This window comes from Elephas maximus, chromosome 21, assembly GCF_024166365.1.
Source record: "Elephas maximus indicus isolate mEleMax1 chromosome 21, mEleMax1 primary haplotype, whole genome shotgun sequence".
In the NCBI taxonomy this organism is placed as follows: Eukaryota; Metazoa; Chordata; class Mammalia; order Proboscidea; family Elephantidae; genus Elephas; species Elephas maximus.
Genome location: NC_064839.1, coordinates 72739241 through 72762878, shown reverse-complemented (window position 1 = coordinate 72762878; position 23638 = coordinate 72739241). Strand labels below are relative to the sequence as shown.

At 36.6% G+C, this 23638-nt stretch overlaps 1 protein-coding gene across 5 annotated transcripts in view; it reads right to left on the bottom strand.

Annotated features, from left to right (window-relative positions):
- WDR17 (WD repeat domain 17) overlaps positions 1-23638 on the bottom strand; it is a 122436-nt gene that overhangs the window by 39891 nt on the left and 58907 nt on the right. For all 5 annotated transcript variants that reach the window (XM_049864283.1, XM_049864280.1, XM_049864279.1 and 2 more), the window contains 5 exons: positions 19475-19726; positions 13206-13328; positions 7266-7450; positions 3437-3605; positions 373-464 (listed from right to left, as the gene is read on the bottom strand). In XM_049864283.1, coding sequence (XP_049720240.1) covers positions 373-464; positions 3437-3605; positions 7266-7450; positions 13206-13328; positions 19475-19726 — 821 coding nt within the window. The remainder of the gene's footprint in view (positions 1-372; positions 465-3436; positions 3606-7265; positions 7451-13205; positions 13329-19474; positions 19727-23638) is intronic.

The following is a 23638-nucleotide window of genomic DNA, read 5'->3' as shown; positions in this document are numbered from 1 at the left end:
GAAGGGCAGAACGAGAGCTTTGTTAAACTGAAAGAGCACCATCGTGTTTGAAGAAGATGGGAGGAGGTAACGTAACCAATCCTCCGTCACAGGTTCTGGTCTGTGAGCACAATTGCTCACTGGTGGTCGGTCAAGTTTCCCAAGGCTCTGCATTTACTACATTACTACAGTCCCCCGGGAGACCGAGGGCATCCTCACAGGGCTAACAGTCTTGAGTTTTAAAGCCTCAACTACGTAAGCAATTTTCAAAGAAATCAAATAGAACATACGTATCACCTGGTTATTAACTGTTAAATTAAGAGAGAAAAAATGTTTTAAAAAATAAGTAGTATAAGACATTATTTTATTCAGCTAACAATAAATACATCTTACCTCATTAAATCGTTGTACCATTTTGCCCTTTTTAATATCCCAAATAAAAGCACCATTTCGGGAAGTTGCCCCAGCAATGCAATTTAAATCACCTTAGGAAACAATTTGTGAGACATTATAGTAAACGTCTGCCACAAACACAGCTCTTCTAAAAAGAAAAAATGTTATTGCTGAAAACTAAGACTTCAGATTTGCAAAGTAGTGTCTTTTTCACTCTTTTTTAATGGAAATTATCAAATGTATGCAAATGTAGAGAAAAGAGTACAATAAATTCCCATGGATCCAGCATACTGTTTCAATAATTATCAATATATGGTCAATCTTGTTTTGTCTACAACCTTTACTGGATTTCTCTGGAGCCGATCTCTGACACGATTTCATCAATAAATACTTCAGTACGGGTGTCTAAAAGACTGCCACCATCACCAGCTGCCATCAAGTCGATTCCAAATCCTGGCAACTCCACGTGTGTCAGAATAAAACTCTGCTCCACAGGATTTAAAACGGCTGATTTTTGGAAGTAGCTCACCAGGGCTGTCTTCCAGGGTACCTGTGGGTGGACTTGAATCTCCAACCTTTGAGTTAGCAGCCGAGCACATTAACCATTTGCTCCACCCAGGGACAGTGTTATTAACATGACCAAAGTATCACAAGCACACCTATAAAATTGTCAGTAATTCCTCACTATTATCATACACCCAGTCAGTATTCACATTTCCCTGGCTGTGTAATGATTTTTTTTAATGGTGAGGAAAACGTTTCTGGATTTCAGTTTCTCTACCAAAAATACAAACAATGCTTTCGGATTTTAAATGTATTTTTTTCAAATAAAAAATTCTGTGAAAAACTGCTAAGTTACTAGATGGTGCTAACTCAAGGAGTTAAATAGGATTTTCCTCCATGAGAAGAAAAGCACAGTTGTCATCTGCTGCCTGGGAGGATAAACATGGAGGAATTACTTTGGGATAAATAACTATAATGCTAAAAAAATAAGTCCTCAACATATATATGATATTTTTATTCTGCTCTCCTTTCTAGGTTTCTAAATCATTGGAGGGAAGTTTCCAAATTATTTGCACTTTTTTCTCCTTTTTCTGTGTCATCTGCTCTAAAGTATAGAGAAAATTATAAATTGTCTCCACGCTAATGTATTTATACCCTTGTCAATCTTCCTTCACCTTTTAAATTTCATCCACACTTAGCTAAAAATAGTGCTTCATCAGTAATAACATAAAAAATAATGACAACATTTCCATTTTCCAACATTTTTACTTGCTTGATGCAAATTCTCAATGTAGAGAGTGAAAGAATGCTTTTAAGTGAGGTTAGGCTTTCCGTGTTCTGAGTTGAAAACCATGGTATTTACAGTCACAGCTGCTAGTGAAGCTTTAGATTTGACACTTATATACTTTCGTAGGAGGAATAACGTTCAACTAACTGCTGCTATAGTGCTCACTACTGTCCTGGCTGGTCCAACTAGCCCCGGGCACCTGCCGTGAAGATGTACGCTGCAACGGTTAAGAGCGTAGGGTTGTGAATACAACTGAGGGTTGTTTGAATCTTGATTCTGCCACTGTTGACTTAAGTTACTCAGCTTCCAGGATCTCAGACCTTTTAAATAAAGGCCAGCCATGGCAACGAAACAGTAAAATAGGGATGGAGGAGAAAGGAGGAGGTGAGCGACCACACCAGTCCTTTTTGTGCTGCAGTCCTTAATTAGTGAAGTAACGGTTTCCTTCCAAAGAGTCTTCGATCTACAATGGCGTAGGTATGTTCTTTTTAAAGGAACAACCACTGTCATTTAATGTTGTAAGGAAAACATTTTTCTAGATCTTTTTCCTCATTGTAGGATTGAACCAAAAAAAAAAAAAAAACAAAAACCCGTTGCCATCAAGTTGATTACTACTCATAGCAATCTTATAGGACAGAGCAGAACTGCCCCGTAGGGTTTCCAAGGCTGTAAATCTTTATGGAAGCAGACTGCCATATCTTTCTCCTATGGAGCGGTTAGTGGGTTCGAACCACTGACCTTGGGGTTAGCAGCCGAGTGCTTATCCACTGCACCACCAGGGCCCCCTTGTAGATACAGGAAATGAGCAATACATAAAACAGTTAACAATTTTTGTGTCTGGACTTTTCTGAAAATTGGATTCATTTTGACAGATATAGGCATATACACACAGTCACTAAAAATTATGTATACAATTCCAAGAGATTTCCAGAATCATTGAAAATATCTGTAACCCTTGTGGGCCCACAGATTCAAGGTTAAGAATCCCTCTGTGTAGGAAGTTATGCTAATAAGCTATATCCTGGTTATGGGTGGAGATTAATATATTACTACTGGGATAAAAAAGTAAACCATTATAGAGTAAAATCATCCTTTTAAAGTGAACGTTTTACTTAGGTGTGTAAAATGGTTTATTATAGGGAAAGGGTTACCATTTGGGGAAAATGTCAGAGGCTTGATTGGGCAGATTGTCTCTCTTTTAGGAACAGAAAGGTACGAAGGTACTCTCTGAAATCAAAGAAAAGAAGAAACCTCATCATGGCATAAAAAAGTTCTTTAATATCACAAAGGTGGAATTCATATAGAATTGCATGGTCACAATTGATATATAATCATTCATATTTATAAAACAGACGAATCAGGGAAGGGTACCCATTGCAAACTTTAGAGAATAAATTTCTCTTCATTTTCAGTGATTTAATTCCATAAATTTGATTTACACACAATTTTCAGGATACGTGTATCATGGAAAATCGTTATACTTTGTGTATCTTTATAAATGCGGCTAAAATCAGGAGGACCAACATCATCCTGATTTATTGTGGCTTTTCTATATGATTATGTCATATGCAAGAGCCCAGGAACAAAGTCTCTCTGCAGGTAGTCTATTCTAAAACCCCACAAAAACTAAATTAACCTAACATGTTGGTACTAAAATGTTCCTATAATCATTTGAAAGCAGGTGGCATTGACGGAAAGAATTCAGATGAGAACAAAATTTAGGAAAAGTCATTTAACCGTATTCCCAATTAAAAAAAAAAAAATACTTCTTACCTGGAGCCCATGAAAGGGAATAAATAACCCCTTCATTACCAGGAGAAGTGTACACTGCTGTCAACGTGTTTATGTCCCAGACTTTGATAGTGCCATCGAATGAAGCCGTCGCTAAAAGATTAGGATCATCAGGTTTGAATTTGCAGTCAAAGATAGTTTCCACATGTCCCTAAGAATACAGCATAAAAAAGCCAGCCAATGAGAAAGCATATTGTCAGGAGAAACGTCACATGATTTAAAAACAAAGTATAATATATAATCAAGCTGAAACATGTACCATAGTTTTCAAGACATTAATGAAAAATATATAGACAAGAAAAAAAAAAACATAAAATTGGGATCGCCACTGTGACTGAACGCTCTCTGTGCTATATTACTGCATTATTTTGTACTGACCTAGATTTCACTCCACCACAATTCTTCAAGTCAGAAATTTAATACATACATGTACCAAAGTTTTCATTCTTCAATTTCAATTCAAAACATATTTTTCTGATTATTTATAATGCAGAGGATGCTATTCTAGAAATTTATAAAGTAACCAACTGTAACTGTTAAAAAACCCACTGCCGTTGAGTCAATTCTGACTTTCAGCGACCCTACAGGACAGAGCAGAACTGCCCCACAGAGTTTCCAAGAAGCACCTGGTGGATCTGAACTGCCGACCTTTTGGTTAGCTGCCATGGCACTTAACCACTATGCCACCAGGGTTTCCATTAACAGCTAGTATATGTTATTTTGGCAGTATAATAATAATAATTAAAGATAAAACCAAAACTACAAGTCCTTTAATTCATACTCCAAGAAAATTTTCCAATTTTGGCAGAAATAAGAAAAATCAGGCATGGCCCCAATTTTTAATGAAATTTGTTCTGAACTTCTCTAGCAGGTTTATTGTTTGAAGCTTGGTATATTTGTTCCCATTACATGGTGATATGGATCCCAAACAGCCCACAAGATTATAAAATGGTTTATACAGGTATATGTTAGCAACAACAACAACAAAAAAAAACACTGTTGTTGAGCAGATTCGGACTCATAGTGACCCCAAAGGACAGAGTAGAACTGCCCCATAGGGTTTCCAAGGAGCACCTGGTGGATTTAAACTGCCAAACTTTTGGTTAGCAGCCAAAACACTTAACCAGGGTTTCCTACATGTTAATATACATCTTTAAAATCAAAACCTATACTCATTGCCATTGAGTCAATTCTGACTCAGCAACCCTACAGGACAGAGTAGAACTGCCCCATAGGGTTTCCAAGGGGCGGCTGGTGGATTTGAACTGCTGACCTTTTGGTCAGCAGGCGAGCTCTTAACTACTGCGCTACCAGGGCTCCATACACCTATAAAGGGGAGCTTTAGGTGCCCATGAGCAAGTCTATTAAGAGCTCAACTTAAATGGCCAGAGTTACATTTTGTCTTTTCCAGCTGTTGTAGAATGGGAATTAAAACTCCTACTCCAAGCAGCAGAAATTGTAACATGTTGGGGTCTGGGGAAGAAGTTAAGGGACAGGGCTAGGGCTTTACATTCACCAGCTGCTGTCGTAAAGGCACAGAAGGGAGCCCTTTAAATTCTCTGTCTCTCACTAAGCAGCGGCAACCACAATCTTCAGGAAACTAAACAAGGGCTATAAATCTCTTTTTTAGGTGGAAAGTAGATAAGAGAAAAATCTCAAGGAAAAACGGGGTTTTCCAGCCAGTGGTACACCTGGCTGGAGTTGTTCCAGGTTGTCAGGCCCACTTTTAAGAATATACTTAAGGCAGGGACTGTCTGTATGTACATTTTTTTTTAATGTGATTTTATTACTACACCTTCAAATTTTATTTTTGAAATTTGAAGAGTCATATAGCAAGAACCAAATTACAAATTTTTTTTTTCTTTCTTCTGCTTATCAAGGGGAGGGTACAAATAAAGAGAAAAATTGTGTAGCATGTTTCTTAATTTTAATCAATCAAACATTCACAAGGAATTATACATGTTAGACAGCATTTAATAAGACTTTACTTATTCCGTGTAATATGGAGTCGCTGAAGGTGCTTTACGGGTACATGTCAGAATCAGATGTTTCTTTCGGTAGTACTTCTGGTAATCTCAAATTTGGGGCTAAACTAAGATGAGAGAAATTCCAAGGCAAAAATGGCTGCCTGTTCTAAATAGCAGACATTTTAAAAGTGAGAAAAGCTACTGAAATAATTTTAACTAAGGAACTTTTTAATATACACTAGAATTACAAATTTAAAACAGGTCTTAAATGAAGCATATTTTAATGAGGCTACATACCTTAATAGAAAGTCTATTGAACTTATACTACAAGACTTCTTTTATTAACTTGTAACAGATTAAAATTTATTCTTATATTTTTCTTCCTTTCCATTTTTTAAAAAGTAAATGGTAATTTGAATGCTAGCAAACACTCACGCACTGAGAAAAGCTAGAAATACATAAATATGGAAGAAAATACAATCATCTTCTAACGAATATCCACAAAAAGAATGCTTCAAAATAAGCTTCAACATTGTCTCAAAAATATTTTTGCTGTTGTTCAATATTTTCATTTTGAGGAACGAATTAAAAGAGTAGTCTTGAAATGCTATGGCATTACTGAATCTTGCTCTTCCTTTTACAAGAAAAAATATAGCTCTAGATTCTTTTTCAAAGTGAGATCACAGAAAAACAATGAACATTTAAAAGTTTCAATAGATCGGTGTAATTCAAACCTGTAAAAATGGAGGCATTTTTATAAACTCTGACCCAAAGAAGAATTAAGAAGGATGATTCTTGGCAAATATTAATTACAACACAATATACATTACCATATGCATTCATTCATTCATTCGACAAAGCTTAATAAAGTCTTGCTACGTGCCAGGCACTATTTTAGGGAGTAGTAAGAAGGCACAGAAAAAGGCAAAAATGGGAGTCCTCAGAGAGGTCACAATCTATTCTATATAGCGCCTTTAGGAGTCCCTGGGTGGTACAAAGGGTTAATCACTTGTGTCCTAACCAAAAGGTTAGTTGTTTGAACCCACCCACTCGAAATTTGAAAAGTCACACAGCAAGAACCAAATTACAAATATTTTTTTCTTTCTTCTGCTTACCACGAAGAAGGTACAAATAAAGAAAAAAATTGTGTAGCATGTCAGTATGTGCATTTTTTTAATGTGATTTTACGACTACATTTTCAAATTTTATTTTTTGAAATTTGAAAAGTCACATAGCAAGAGCCAAAGGATGTGCCTCGGAAGATAGGTCTGGTGTTCTGATTCTGAAAGGTCAATGCCTTGAAAACCCTATGGAGCAGTTCAGGTGGGGTCGCATGAGTCCGAATCTACTCAATAGCAGCTAACAGCAATGATCATAAGAACAGAAGTCATAGAATTCTGTCAACAATTCTGGTAATAGTTCAACAATGCAAATGAATCTTAGAAACCATCTAATTCAACCTTGCTCATTTCACAAATGAGAATAAGGCCTGGAGTAACTGGCAGAGGTGGGCACCTTCTTCCTGCTGATGGAATATCCTATTCCTCCTTTTGCTCCCAAAATATAATACAGCTAGACAACTTTCCAATACTATTTGCTATAAAACATAAACTAGGTAAATATTAACATTTAAAGAAATCTAATAGTTTTGTCATCATTCCATACATTTTCCCAAAAGTCTCAGCCAACTAAGATGCAGTCCTAACATATCATTACTTAAAAAAATAATAATTTTAATAATATTAATATGTAGGTAAAATTAAACATCATGGATTTACAAAACATAAGAATCGTGTACAATAGAATAATAAGATATTAGAATTAAGGAATGCCCATAGACATACCAAGTCCCTAAGAAAATCCCATTTCTTGGCTCCCATATCATAAAGCCCAACTCCACCATCCAAGAAACAGCATACTGCATGACCAGGAGGAAGAGAAAAGGCTTGATTCTGTGTCATATTTGGGGGTGGAACTGCTTCGCTGGTTGAGGATGTGTAATGATTTTTGGTTGGAGACTGGATTGAAACTATTAAAAAAAAAAAAAAAAGAATAAACAGGTAAGTTTTGTGCTCATCTACTAAGGTAAAGGCTGTGGTTCAAAGCCACCCACCAGCACGGTGGAGGAAGGGGTTGGTGATCTCCCTCCATAAATATTACAGCCAAGAAAAACCCTATGGAACAGTTCTCCTCTGTCACACACAGGAAGGCCATGAGGCAAAACTGACTCCAATGCAATGGGTTTGTTTTCCTTGTTTGGTATTTACATCAGTAGCTCCCCATATCCTGGAATGAAGGCAACAGAGCTTAATTCATAGAGAGGCTCCATTGTTCTCCTTTATTCAGAATCTGTACCAGTAAACCCTTAAGCAATGATCACATTTTTCTGCCACAGGGTACTTGCATAACATCACCAAAAAATGTGGAAATTTAAGCACAAAATTAAATTAAAAAACATTATTTTGAAGAGATATACAGAAGTGCAGATGAAATGAAATGGATTAAAATTAGCATGTAAGAAATTACAACCTATTGTGGACATCTGGTTGCTGATTTCCCTGAAAATTAAACCATAGCATGAACATTTCTAAATTTTAATCTTCTTCCCAAATACTGAAATCATAGTTTATACTCCTTCCCTTCTACAGACACAAACGCATATGATTTTTTCTCTATTTTAAAGCAAATAACTCTTCCATTAATTTCCAAGCCAAGGAAAATAATTCTTGAAATTATTTATAATTCACTTTAATTTGGCATACAAATTAACAATTACTGTCTGACATATATTTGGACCTGAGTTTTTCTTTGCTGTTTCTCAGTTTGTTTTTTACTGCTCACAAACTCTCATTTCTCCTATTTCAATTACATAAAAGTCCCCTTGCTTAATTATTTTCTGTATATTCCTTTTTCTATATTCTGTTCCTTTAATAACTACATTTTCCAAGAATATTCTCTTGTAAACATAATCCAAAACAATAACAGTGTAAATTATCAGACCAATTTGTTATTAATTAAATTTTGAATATGGATAAATATTCTCCAGTATTTTCTTTTTGGATTCAAATAAAAAAGTCTTTTTTATTGTGTTCATTAAGGATGAGATTCATTTCTCAGTACATGAGAACACAAGACAGTCCAAACTAGAATGAACCACTACTAACAGAAGATTCAACATGGTTGTAAACAATTTAGTTCAATGCAATTTGCTGACAATTTGGTTAAAAACTCATATATTCTGTGACCTATTTTTCTTATGTTTTACCACAGTGACATTATGGATGGTTCTGACACTCTACATAAATATCTGTTGTTGCTGTTCGGTGCTGTTGAGTTGGTTCTGACTCATAGCGACCCTATGTGATACAGAGCGAAACAATGCCTGGTCCTGGGCTATCCTCACAATTGTTGCTATGCTTGAGCCCACTGTTGCAGCCACTGTGTCAATCCATCTCCTCCAGGGTCTTCCCCTTTTTCACTGACCTTCTACCTTACCAAGCATGATGTCCTTCTCCAGGGATTGGTCCCTGCTGATAACATGTCCAAACTACGTGAGACAAAGTCTCGCCATCCTCCCTTCCAAGGAGCACTCTGGCTATACTTCTTCCAGACTTGTTTCTTCTTCTGGCAGTCCGTGGTAGAGTCAATATTCTTCACCAACACCATAATTCAGAGGCATCAGTTCTTCCATCTTCCTTATTCACTATTCAACTTTCCCATGCATATCAGGCGATTGAAAATGCCATGGCTTGGGTCAGGCACACCTTAGTCCTCAAAGTGACGTCTTTGCTTTTCAACCCTTTGAAGAAGTCTTTTGCAGCAAATTCTCCCAATGCAATACAATGCTGGATTTCTTGGCTGCTCCTTCTGTGGGTGTTGATAACAGATACAAGCAAAATGAAACCCTGGACAACTTCAATATTTTCTCTGTTTATGATGATGTTTACTGGTCCAGTTGCGAGGATTTTTGTTTTCTTTATGTTGAGATGTAATCCACATTGAAGGCTGTATTCTTTGATCTTCATCAGTAAATGCTTCAAGTCTCCTTCACTTGTTTGGTATTTACATCGGCAAGCAAGGTTGTGTCATCTGCATATCACAGGTTGTTAAAGAGTATTCAACTAATCTTGATGCCATGTTCTTCTTTATGTAGTCCATACAGATTGAATAGATATGGTGAAAGGATACAGCCTGGACGCACACCTTTCCTGATTTTAAACCACAAAGTATCCCCTTGTTCTGTTGGGATGACTACCTCTTAGTCTATGAACAGGTTCTGCATGAGCACCATTAAGTGTTCTGGAGCTCCATTCCTGGTAATGTTATCCATAATTTGTTATGATCCACACAGCTGAATGCCTTCGTATAGTCAATAAAACACAGGTAAACACCTTTCTGGTATTCTCTTCTTTCAGCCAAGATCCATCTGTCATTAGCAATGATATCCCTCATTCCACATCCTCTTCTGAAAAAAAAAAAAAAAAACCCAGTGCCATCAAGTCAATTCTGACTTATAGCGACCCTATAGGACAGAGTAGAACTGTCCCATAGAGTTTCCAAGGAGCGCCTGGCGGATTCAAACTGCTGACCTTTGGTTAGCAGCTGTAGCACTTAACCACTATGCCACCAGGGTTTCCATCCTCTTCTGAATCTGGCTCTAATTTCTGCCAGTTCCCTGTCAATGTACTGCTACAACTGCTTTTGAATTATCTCCAACAAAATTTAATTTGCATGTGATATTAAATTATACTGTTCGATAATTTCCCCATTCTGTTGGATCATCTTTCTTTGGTATGGGCACAAATATGGATCTCTTCCAGTTGGTTAGCCAGGTAACTGACTTCCAAATTTCTTGGCATAGTCAAGTTAGCGCTTCTAGCACTTCATCTGATTGCTGAAACATCTCAATTAGTATTCTGTCAATTCCTGGAGCTTTGTTCTTAGCCAATGCCTTCAGTGCAGCCTGGGCTTCTTCCTTCAATACTATCAGCCCTTGATATCTTAACTTCTGAAATGGGTGAACACCAACCAATTCTTTTTGGTACGGTAACTCTGTATAGTCCTTCCCTCTTCTTCTATGCTTCCTGGGTTGTTCAATATTTTGTACACGGAATCCTTCAAAATTGCAACTCAAGGCTTGAATTTTTCTTCAGTTTTTTCAGTTTCAGAAATGCCAAGTATGTTCTTTCATTTTGTTTCTCTATCTCCAGGTCTTTGCACATTTCATCACAATGCTTTACTTTGTCGTTTTGATCCACTCTTTGAAATCTTCTGTTTAACTCTTTTAATTCATCATTTCCTCCATTCGCTTTAGTTACTCTATGTTCAATAGCAAGTTCCAGAGTCTCTTCTGACATCCATTTTGGTCTTTTCTTTCTTTCCTGTCTTTTTAATGACCTTTTGCTTTCCTCATGTATGATGTCCTTGATGTCATCCCACAGCTCGTCTGGTCTTCGGTCATTTGTGTTCAAGATGTCAAATCTATTCTTGAGATGATCTCTAAATTAAGGTGGGATATATTCAAGGTAGTACTTTGGTTCTTGTGGACTTGTTTTAATTTTCTTCAGCTTCAGCTTACATTTGCATATCTGCAATTGATGGTCTGTTTCGAATTCAGCCCCCAGCCTTGTTCTGACTGATGATATTGAGCTTTTCCATTATCTTTTTCCACAGAAGAAGTCTATTTGATTCTCATGTTTTCCATCTAGTTAGGTCCATGTGTATAGTTGCCGTTTATGTTGTCAAAAAAAGTTATCTGCAATGACGTCATGGGTTTTGTAAATTTCTACCATGATCTCTGGTGTCACTTCTATTACCAAGACTATATTTTACAACCACTGAGCCTTATTTGTTTCCAACTGCCCCACTGCAATCACCAGTAATTACCACTGCATCTTTATTATACGTTTTGATCAATTTCAGACTCTAGATGTTGGTAAAATTCTTCAATTTCCTCATTTTTGGCATTAGTGGAAACCCTGGTGGTGTAGTCCTTAAGACGTACAGCTGCTAACCAAATGGATGGCAGTTTGAATCCTCCAGGCGCTCCTTGGAAACTCTATGAGGCAGTTCTACTCTGTCCTCACAAGGTCACTAAGCGTTGGAATCGACTTGATGGCAACAGGTTTGGTTTTGATTTTTTGGTATTAGTGGTTGGTGAATAGATTTGAATAATAGTAAAATTAACTAGCCTTTCTTGTGGGCATATGAATATTACCCTATCCCTGACAGCTCTGTACTTAGATCTTGAAATTTTTTTTGTTGTTGATGAATGCAACACTTCTATGGTTTACTATGCTGGAAATGCCAAATTGAAGAGCAATGGCATTACGTTCATCATGTACATCTCTAACTAGCTATAACTCATTTTTTTAGATCTGGTATGTCTATATTTTAAATTATTCATTTTCAACCAGTTGTTCCTATTCCACACTTTTGTTATATTAAATAATTGAGGGGGAAAAAATTAGATGTCTAACAATAGGGGACCTGAAAGAATTACTCAGAAGTGGTTTGTTATAAAACCCAGAACCCAGTGCTGTCGAGTCAATTCCAACTCATAGTGACCAGTTTGTTATATGCTTTTTTTATTTTCTGATTTTTCTCTAATGGTCCCAGGCTGCTTTTGAAATATGAGAAAAAAAAAAAAAATGAATGAAAGCAATCCATGGTCTTTCAATTATCTCATGATATAGAAGTTCATAACCATTAAAAAACAAACAACTAAAAATTCAGGATACATAAACAATATACCAGTCTCCAGAATATTACTTCTCTAGTTCTAATATTTCTAGACACTCCAGCTTCCAATATCTAGAAATATTAGGACTCCACAGAAAAGTTTAAATTTGTAGAATGGGTGGAGGTTCAAATATAAAGATTTTCTGCTACTTCCCATTGCCTGCAATATTAGACATTAAAGTTGCTTGCCAAAATAGCATTACTTTGAAGAGTCATGCTAATTATTTAATATGTTATAAAGGTAGAGAGTAGTGAGTAAGGAGTAATCAATTACTCTAGATATCTGAATTACTAGATTTACTGCCTCATTGTTCATGATCCACACAAAAATGGGAACACTACCAGCATTCAGAGTACTCATGATTGACTTAGGAATTAGATTTTTTTTCCATGCATTTAGAAGAATTTCAAATTCTAAACCTCACCCAAAGTTCCAGATTTTTTTAATTTTATGGCTTAAGTCTATTTTTTTCTTCATTACAGAAGCAATGATAACTAAAAATGCACACACACAAAAAAAAAAATAAATGAAGAACATACAGAAAATACATAAAATTAACTATTAATCCAGTTGCAACTGTCATTCCAACTTAGAATATATCCTTCTAGATCCTATATTTTGAATATTAAGATTATTTGAACTTTGTTATAAACCATACAACTTGTAAAAGAGCCAGGTTTTAAAACATAAAGTCTCCTAGTTCAGAACAATACACTTTAACTCCAAACTTCTTGATATTTTTAATTTATTTACATGAATATCATTTATTTTTCCCATGGAGATGACTCAAGATTACCCAAGTACTCTCACTTAACTGCATCTTTTAAAATGTAGGTTAGCTCTAAATATTTCATTTTAGTAATATTAGATATTGTAGGGCTTTGATTATTCCTTTAGCACATATATTCCCAAAGGTTATTTTTTAAAAATTTACTCTTCAGTAGTATATGTTATTTCATATATTTGTGGCACTGTATCAGTCATTTTATTTGACGGCAAATACAATATTTTAAAATATTAAAAATGTGATGTTTTTACTTACATTTCTTCCTTGGAGGAGAATTAAGTACATGTAAGCAGTGAAATCCCGTTTTCTTCAATTTAAAGTTATCAATAGGTGTTGTTTTTGAAACATTCCAGATGCGCAGAACACCCACCTGAGAATCTAAGGCGATCAGGAAGAAGGCATTCTGTTAAATGACGACATTGCTGAGACATAAAATAACAAAAATTTGAACTTGTAAGATTTTTAGGACAACTTATTCACATCCTTCTAACAATAATGTGTACAGTCAAAGGAACAGTTGAAATGTTATTCAACGGTTACATTTTAGGTATGTTTTATGGGCAGCTTCTCCCCATAAAGAGCATTATGATAACTGGAGCACAAAAAAGCTCCCCACTGACCCCTACTTGTTCTAGGAAATGGCTGGCCCACAGAATACTCTCTACCCTTAACACTAAATAATCCTCCTTCTTTAAAAGGTTCTTAAACTTCTTGCTTATTCACTGCAGCCAAACAAGGACTGCTAAATATACATGAACACCAACTAAAAAACCGCTTCTGCCACCACTTTCAAAAGCCCCACATGAACAGAACACTTCCAATCAGAGACTGTCTCAGTATTTTTTTTCTTTTTATTCCATTAAATGTACTCTTTCAAACACCTTTGGATCTCTGCTGAAGAGAAAGTGAGGGCAGATGAATTCATTTGTCACAAGTTTGTCTACACAATTTTTGCTAATTTTGACCTGGACTTAGTTTTGTCTTTAAGAAGGCATTCAACTGTGTGGATCATAACAAATTATGGATAACACTGTGAAGAATGGAAATTCCAGAACACTTAATTGTGCTCATGATGAACCTGTATGTAGGCCAAGAGGCAGTCATTCAAACAGAACAAGGGGATATTACATGGCTTAAAACCAGGAAAGGTGTGCATCAGGGTTGTATCCTTTCCCCATGTTTATTCAATCTGTATGCTGAGCAAGCTGGACTACATGAAGAAGAACATGGCATCAGGATTGGAGGAAGACTCATTAACAATCTGCAATATGCAGATGACACAGCTTTGCTTGCTGAAAGTGAGGATCTGAAGCACTTACTGAACAAGATCAAAGACAGTATGGATTATACCTCAACATAAATAAAACAAAAATCCTCACAACTGGACCAGTAAGCAATATCATGATAAATGGAGAAAAGATTGAAGTGGTGAAGGATTTCATTTTACTTGAATCCACAATCAATCCCCATGGAAGTGGCAGTCAAGAAATCAAACAATGCATTGCATTGGGCAAATCTGCCGTAAAAGGCCTCTTTAAAGTGTTAAAAAGCAAAGATGTCACTTTGAGGACTAAGATGCACCTACCCAAGCCACTGCATTCGCAACTAACTGTCTCATACAAATGCAAAAGCTAGACAAAGAATAAGGAAGACCAACGAAGAATTGATGCCTTTGAACTGTGGCGCTGGAGAAGAACACTGACTATACCATGGACTGACAGAAGGGACAAGTCTGTCTTGGAAGAAGTGCAGCCAGAGTGCTTCTTGGAAGCGAAGATGGCAAAGCTTCCTCTCACGTACTTTGGACATGTTATCAGGGGAGACCAGACCCTGGAGAAGGACATCATGCTTGGTAGAGGGTCAGCAAAAGAGAGGAAGACCCTTGAGAAGATGGATTGACACAGTGGCTGCAACAACAGGCAACAATTTTGAGGATGGTGCAGGACCAGTAGGTGTTTTGTTCTGTTCTACACTGGGCCCCTATGAGTTGAAACTGACTCAACGGCACCTGACGATAACAATGAGAAGTGCTTCATTTTTACCTAGCCTTTTCTATACTGTTTGTAATTTTATTTTTTTACATTTATAATAAAGAAAAAAAAAAAACACCTTTTATTTAAAAATGTCCTTGATAGTTACTTCTGCTTAGGATACAGAAGGCTGCCAAGAGAATATTACTCCCATCCTAACAAGGAAAAAAGGAAGATAATCTAAAAAGAAATCATAATTTTCTTCAGTCAGAGAACTAAGGTTGCATGGTAACCACATGATCTGAATTCCAAAAAATAACCAGAATCAAACCCACTGCTGTCGAGTCAATTTCAACTCATAGTGACCCTGTAGAACAGAACAGAACTGCCCCATAGGGTTTCCAAGGCCATAAATGTTTACAGAAGCAGACTGTCATATTTTTCTCCCACGCAGTGGCTGGTGTGTTCGTTCAAACCGCTGACCTTTTATTCAGCAGTTGAGCGCTTAACCACTAGGCCACTATGGCTCTAAATGAACAATACTCCCTTTAAGAAGAAAGGAGATCCACAAACTTTCACTTTTGGCAGAAAAAAGGAATATGAGGTGTTCCCCATAAAAGTGGGTAACAAGAAAACAGCTATAATTTAATGATGTCATACTCCAAGAAGTAGAGCATATGATAACTAAGGCCAGTTGACTGATAATCAGCTATTCCCAATCTTCATTTTCCATTCATCTCTCAAAGTCTGGTTATAAGTGCTGAGTTACATCGTTCTCTTCATTAGAATTTTCTTATATTCTTCTGTGTCCAAAAACTTGGCATGATTCAGGCTTAAAAATTATAATAAACTATGATAATGGAATATAATAGTTTATCAATAATATTTATAATAATAGGTGACATGTAGTAAGCTCTAAATATGGATCAGAATTTATAAGATTTTACACAAATTATTTCATTTACAACAACCATATTATCTTTACTTTAAACGTTAAGTGACTCACCCTAGATGTACCGCTACTAGTGGGGGAGCAGCATTAAAACCCAACTAGTTTGATGTTAAAGCCTTTACTCTAACAATGAAGCCACATTTCTGAAGAAAATTCTCTTCATTACTATTACAACCACTCCTCAAAAAGCAAAAATATTATGTGAAGATTTATTATACAAAAACTTACTTAAAAATTATGATTTATTATTAAATAGTAATATTATTAAATATTGAGCTCGGTATTGAGGGTTTAAATTACCCATTTGGATCATAATGACCCAACCAAGGCCTAAGACTCAGGCTTTGCCAAAGAAGAAATTATGTTCTGTATCAGTTTAACAGCAGTCATATAGGTGAATGAGGTAGCTGTAAAGTAAGATTTGTTAGCTTTAATCTGAAAGCAACTAAAACAGTAACATAAACTCTGAAAAGGCTACCAGTGTATTACATTAAATCATGATAAATATTCTAATTCACATTAATAAGTGAAAAACAAGAGAACATATCAGGATGTAACAGCAGAAGAGGAATGACTTTATGGTAAAATTCTAGACCTATGCCAAGAAAACTCAATGGGGAAAGAATAGTCATCGGTGTTGGTACAACTGGATATCGATATGCAAAAGTACGACATTCAATCTCTACCTCACAACATATACAAATTAATAACTCAAAATGCATCAAAGACCTGTCACCTTTAACGCTGTGTGTCAACTTGGCTGGGCCATGATTCCCAGTGGTTTGGCAGTTATGATGTAGTTTGGCAGTCATATGATGATGTGATCACTTCCACAAGGAGATCTGATACAATGTGATCACCTCCATTATGGGATCTGCCATGAGTAGCCAATCAGTTGAAATGGAGTTTTCTCGGGGGTGTGGCCTGCATCCAATACAGGTGGACTTCTGGCAAGTCGCGTGGGCTTTTGCTTGCTCTGGATCCTGCAGCTGGCTCTTGCTCATCTGACATCCAGTTCTTGGGACCTGAAATAGCAGCTTACCTGCCGTCTTGCCTGCTGATCTTGGGATTCCTCAGTTTTCTCAGCCTGTGAGCCAGAGCCCTGCTGTCTGACTTGCTAATATTGGGTTCTCCAGCCCCTGCAGCTACATGAATCAGAAGAAGCTTCCAGCCTGACCCATGGACTTGGGACATTCCAGTCTCTACAACCCTGTGAGCCATTTCCTGAATATAAATCTCTCTCTATATATTCATATGCTGTACCGGTTTTGCTTCTCTAGAGAACCCAGCCAAAGACAGACCTAAATGTAAAAGCTAAAACCATAAAACTCTTAGGAAAAAATATAGGTATAAATATTTTCTGATTTCAATCAGGCAATGATTTCTCAGATACAATACCAAAAGTACATGTAAAAAAAGAAAGAAAAGAGGCAAATAAAAACTTTTTGCTTCAAAGGACACTATTAAAAAAGGGAAAAGACAACCCACAAAATGAGTGATTGAGAAAAAATATTTTGCAAATCACATATCTGATAAGAGTTTAGTATGCAGAATATACTAGAAATATTCTGCATACTAAACTCTTATCAGATATGTGATTTGCAAAATATTTTTTGCAAAAAATTCTTAAAACTAAAAATAGAAAAGCAAATAGCCCAGTTAAAAAATGAATTGGAGCAGACACTTCTCCAAAAGACAACGTCCAGACAGACCATGAGCACGTCAAAGGGTCTTCAGCACCATTACTCATTAGGGAAACGCAAACCAAAACTACAATGAGACACCATTTGGCAACCACTGGGACAGCTACGGTCAAAAAGACAGACAATAAGAGGTATTGGTGAAGATGGGGAGAAAGTGAAATCCTCCAACACTGTCGGTGGGAATGTGAAACGATGCAGCTGCTTTTGAAAATAGCCTGGCAGTTTCTTGAAAAGTTAAACATACAGTGACCATAAAAACCAAAAACCAGCTGGCATCAAGTAGATCCCAACTTATGGCAACCAGTTACCTACCATATGACCCAACAATTTCATTTCTAGTAATATACGCAAGGAAACTCAGAATATATATCCACACAAACACACCAGTATTCATAGTGGTATTATTCATAATAGCCAGAAAGTATAAACGATCCAAACGTTCACCAATGAATGAATGGATACACAAATGTGGTATGTCTATACAATGGACTATTACTCAACCATAAAGGTACTAGGTATTAATACACGTTGTAACACAGGTGAACCTTAAAGATATCATGCCAAGTGAAAGAAACCAGAAACAAAAGGCCACATATTATATAATTCTTATTAAGTGTTCAGAAAGGCAAATTCATAGACAGAAGGCATATTAGAGGTTTCCAGGGTCTGCGGGAAGGAGGGAAATGGGGTGTGACTGCTACGGATAAGGTTTTTTGGGGACGAGGGGTTTAGTTACATCACTCATGAAATGTTCGGGAATCAGATAGTGGTGATGGCTATACAGCTTGGTGAATATACTGAAGTCTGCTGAATGCATACTTTAAAAGGGTGTATTTTATGGCATGTGAATTATATCTCAATAAAAAATAATTTAAAATATTTTAAAAGTTTCAGACCTATCATTAATGATAAGAAGTCCCTAAGTGGTGTAAATGGTTAAGTGCTGGCCAAAAGGTTGGTGGTTCAAACCCACCCAGAGGCACCTCGAAAGACAGGCTTCCAATCTACTTCCAAAAGGTCACAGCCTTGAAAACCCTATGAAGTGGCTCTACTCTGCAGCCTGGGGCCACCATGAGTCAGAATTGTCAACAATCATTGATGATGATATCCTGTGAACCTGAAGGCAAATGTATACATTAACAGCCCATCTACTGCCGTGTAATGTAAGTACTAAAGAGGTAAGGAACTTTGTAAAAAAGTTGAGGGGATAAAGAGAATTTGTCTATTGTTTTACGCTAAGCAAATAAAGGAAGTATTTACACAGCACCCTAAAGTGCTCTGTCTCTTCAGAGGCCTTTATCTCTGAACCTAAGTGAACGGTCAATGTTTAATGATCACTTAATTTCAAAATATGATTCCTAAATTCTCCCATCTTCCCATCCCCCAACATGTCTTAAATTTGCTACTTCTCTCATGATTAGGAAACCATGATTAGGAAAACAGTCTTTCCATCTATGCTGACAAAGCCTACTTTCATTTTCAGCATGGGTCTAATTAAGCACATCTGGTCACTGACGGTCAAAAGTGCTAGTGAAGTTAATACATCTGTCATCCAGTTAACCTTTTCTTCTGGTCACTACCTTCACTGTCATCCTGTCGTGCCTGACATTGAACTTTGTCTTCTGTACATACATGCACACACACACCCTTACACGTGTACCTATATAGGATGTATTCCAATGTGTTTCCAGAAACCTGGAATAACAGGCCTTAACTTCATTTTTACTTGTCACTAGGTTAACGATACACAGTACAGATAAAAGTAAACACAGAATTTACTATCATAAATATTATTTGTATATTAAGTTTTGCATAAAATTAGTAAACAGGTCTAATTTCTCAGATTCAGTTAAATAATACACACATATTTAAAGTCCTGGGGAATGAGAGGAAGCTTACCTCCAGTTACAAACATCCCAGGAGCACTGGGAACCCAGGCCAAACATTGGACAGAAGCTGCTGCACTGGGAAATGTGAATGTTGTAATGCAATAAAGTGATTCAGAATCAACTAGGCGGATTCCATAATGCAAGTTAGCTACAAGAAGATAATCGGTAGACAGCGGGTCCCATTCCAGGGCTGTAACTGGATCCTCTTCATCTGTGCCTTCAAGAGATTCAGGTCTCAGAACATGTTTCTGATTTTTACTACCTAGTGAAATATGAAGGAAACTGTTTCAAACAAGATTAGAAAAAACAACAATCAATTTAGATCATATTACCACTCTCCTCTACACACCACTGATCTCTGAGAGCACTCAGGGTCTGAATCTGGAATTTCTGTGCAGGAAACATAATTGACATGTGAATTCAGGGGAATCAGGGTTTGTCCCAAGGATGAAAGTCAGTCTGAACTGCTTTGCTTTGGCAATCTCTAGCATCTTGGCGGTTTTTCCTATTTATTACTAAAGAGCTGTTAGAAGATGACACAGGTAAAGAATAAATAATACATTTGATCTTGTGAACAACTACAAACTTCCTAAAATTGAAATAGCATACTGCCTGGGTTCAAAACCTAGTTCTACCATTACCAGCTTTGTGGTCTTGGACAAGATACTTAGCCACTCTGTGTTTCAATTTCTTTATTTTGATAATTGAGGTTATAACAGTACTTAGAGTTTTTTTTTTAAAAAAATTATGAGTTAGCTGATGTAAAGTGCTTAAAACAGTGTGTTGCATATTATAGTTTATGTATTAACTGTTATTACCTTCTCATATCATTTATGATCATAATTCAAACCTGATTACTGGTACAAGGCAGCCAGAAAAATAGGGGGATAAAATAAATGGAATTAAACAAAGTAAAGGATCATCAAACAATCCTCTTGTTTCCCTTAAATCGTGTACACAGCTGGCACCATGGAAAATGCTTCCCCGGGATGTACCCATGTGGTACTGTAGTACTGTTCTAACCCCCACTATAAAAATAACGAAACTGAGACAGAGATGTTAAATGTCTTGCGCAAGACCACAAGGCTAGGCTTTGAACACAGGCAATTCGCTGTTTCAATTATAAAAGTAGGGGAAAAAGATTTCCTTGGATAATTAAGGCCTTTGTTAAGCGAAATGAAAACCTTGTGGTTTCTTGTTTGGATACAATTTGTCATATTATTCTTCAACACAAGGTGAGTCTTAAATAAGAGATATTTTATTTTAGAATGTTTCCACACATAATCCTAGAAGATTGATGTGAGGTTTCTTTTATTTAGTTTTACCATATTTTGATATATAACTTCCAAGAAAAGTTTGTTTGCTTTTCCTTTTCCAAAATAAGCATCTACTAAACTGCTATTTGATACACGGACGGTGACTAATTTCTTCGAGTTGATCACTAAGAGGCAGAGAGAGAGTTAAAAAATGACTTATTAACCAAAACTGTACTGTTTCTTATTTCAGGTATTTGTATGTGCCAGTTAGCATTGATTAAAAATATTTCAGCTTGTAAAAAAATATCAGAACAGCCATACAAAACATGGGAAATTCCGCAACATTAATACTGCAAGAAATCTTAATTGTTATTTCAAAGCCCCAGGCTTACACTCAAAATTATAATGAATTACATTTATTGCTTTCTTTTCACCTTGGTACTGATTTTTTTTTAATTATAAAATACAGAAAAATGAATCTATAAAATTTTATAGCCAGTCATTAGAACAATGCAATAAACAATAGGTGACAACATTTCCTAATTTGTCGTTATTTATTTCTTCTTATTATTTATGTCTCATTTTATTATACAAATTCAGGCAATTCATATCATCAGATAAGGAGAGAAACACGATATGAACAAGCTAATAAAAAGATGAGGCTCACAATGTCTATATTAAAAAAAAAAAAACTGGGGGAAGGGAATTGGGGTTCAAAATTAAAATAATGTATAGTCTGTATAGTTGTTACAGCTGAGAAAAAATTCTGATTTTCAGATAAGTAGCCAAAGCAAAGAGGAAAGAAAACAGGAAGGGTTACACAATTCATAGAGCCCATAGGATAAAAACAAAACAAAATAATCAAATAAAAAATGTGACCTAGGGGACAACTTTTCCTAGAATTTAGAAAGAAATGTCTCCTGTGAGTTTTCAAAAGGGGGACACAGTGTTACACATGGACAATGTCATCGACAACATTCCTAAAATTAAACAACGCAAATTTAATTAATGCATACACATGAGATAATACGAAGGTCAATTCAAATATGACTGTTCCATTACGAAGGACAAAAACAAACTTCTCTCCTGGTCTGGCTTGGTCTAAGCATACCACATGAAATAGCTAAAGCATTAGGTTTCCAGCTTTTCTGCCTTAGAATCCTCTGTTCAAATAAGAAGTTTTACATGAAAGTCCTACACATAACATAGCAGAAAATGGTGCTTTTCAGGTTCATGGGAACAGAAGACTTAGGGCCCAGGTGGGTCACCAGCTAAGTCCTCCTGCCTCATGTATAAATATACAAACATACAAAACGGTTTAAAAATCACGGATTTAAAATGATGCAGAAACTGCATAAAATGATGGATAAACTGCATTATTAACTCATTTTTTTTTTCTCCCTCTTCTAAGAAAGCTTTTGATACAAACCCTGGTCTACCTAGAGTGTGAGGTCATAGTCTCCTGCGAGAACCTGGAAGGCAGAAACTCTACGTTGCTAAGGCAGAACAGGCCATCTGTGGAGCCAAGAAGTCATTAAGAAGGTAAGATTCAGAACTCCTCGTGAAAATTAAGAAGCCTAACAATACTTAATTAACACTGTATTAACGCTATCAGTCTCACCGTTTCAAAGTGGCAACTCAGAATGCAACGTCAGAGTTAAAACTGTAGTGTCTCCTTCACGATCCGTGAGCTCATTATACGTAAGAGGAAAATATCTAGGACCGTGCCTTTTATTTGTACATATTAATTGCTAAACAAATTCTGCAGAATAAATGAAGTCAAGGAGATCCGGTATATCCAGAAAAACAACACTGGATGATTTGTTTATAGGTCCATAAATTAACACCCGGAAGACTGAGCTATTGGAAAACAGTGGCCTCTTCCCAAAGTCACATAGCTGAGATTGTTGGAATACTGTACTTTCTATCCTGATGTAAACCTAGGAAAGAGAAAAGCGGAGGAGGCTTTGGTTCTTCCCTATCCTTTCTATGCTAAAACAGGAATACAATACCTCATGTTTTCTATATTAAAACCTTGCAGTATGTTTAATACTAATAATAAAACAAAAAAGAGAGAAAGCCATAGTGGATGAAAAAGTACACAATGACAATCACAAGATATGAAAAATATCTAGAATGAAATTTGAACCCAAATAAGAGCAGGGTCTCCATACCCTCTTCAGATCTCAGGCAGCACACGAATTTCTCAAAAAGAAAGTGTCACATTCCTGATAAAATCCACAGGTGTAGGCCAGCCAGGTGAAGTGGGGAATGTACATAAGGAGATCTGGCTACACATTCCAGAGGTGCCAAAGAGGAACCGTACAGTACATCATCTTCTTTGTTGTTTGTTGTTGCTAGGTGCCGCCAAGTTGGTTCCAACTCACAGCAACCCTGTGTACTACAGAACGAATCACTGCCTGGTTCTGCGCCATCCTCACAATCGTTGTTACACTTGAGCCCATTGCTGCAGCCACTGTGTCAATCCATCTTGTCAAGGGACTTCCTCTTTTTTAGCTGATCCTTTACTTTACCAAGCCTGATGTCCTTCTCCTGGTACTAGTCCCTCCTGATAACATGTCCAAAGTACGTGAGACAAAGTCTCACCATCCTTGTTTCCAAGGAGCATTCTGGCTGTACTTCTTCCAAGACAGATTTGGTCATTCTTCTGGCAGTCCATGGTATATTCAATATTCTTCACCAACACCATAATTCGAAGGCATCGGTTCTTTTTCAGTCTTCCTTATTCAATGTCCAGCTTTCACGTGCATGTGAGGCAGCTGAAAATATCACGGCTTGGGTCAGGTGCACCTTAGTCCTCAAAGTGACATCTTTGCTTTTCAACACTTTAAAGAGGTTCTTTGCAGCAGATTTGCCCAGTACAACGTGTCATTTGATTTCCTGACTACTGCTTCCAT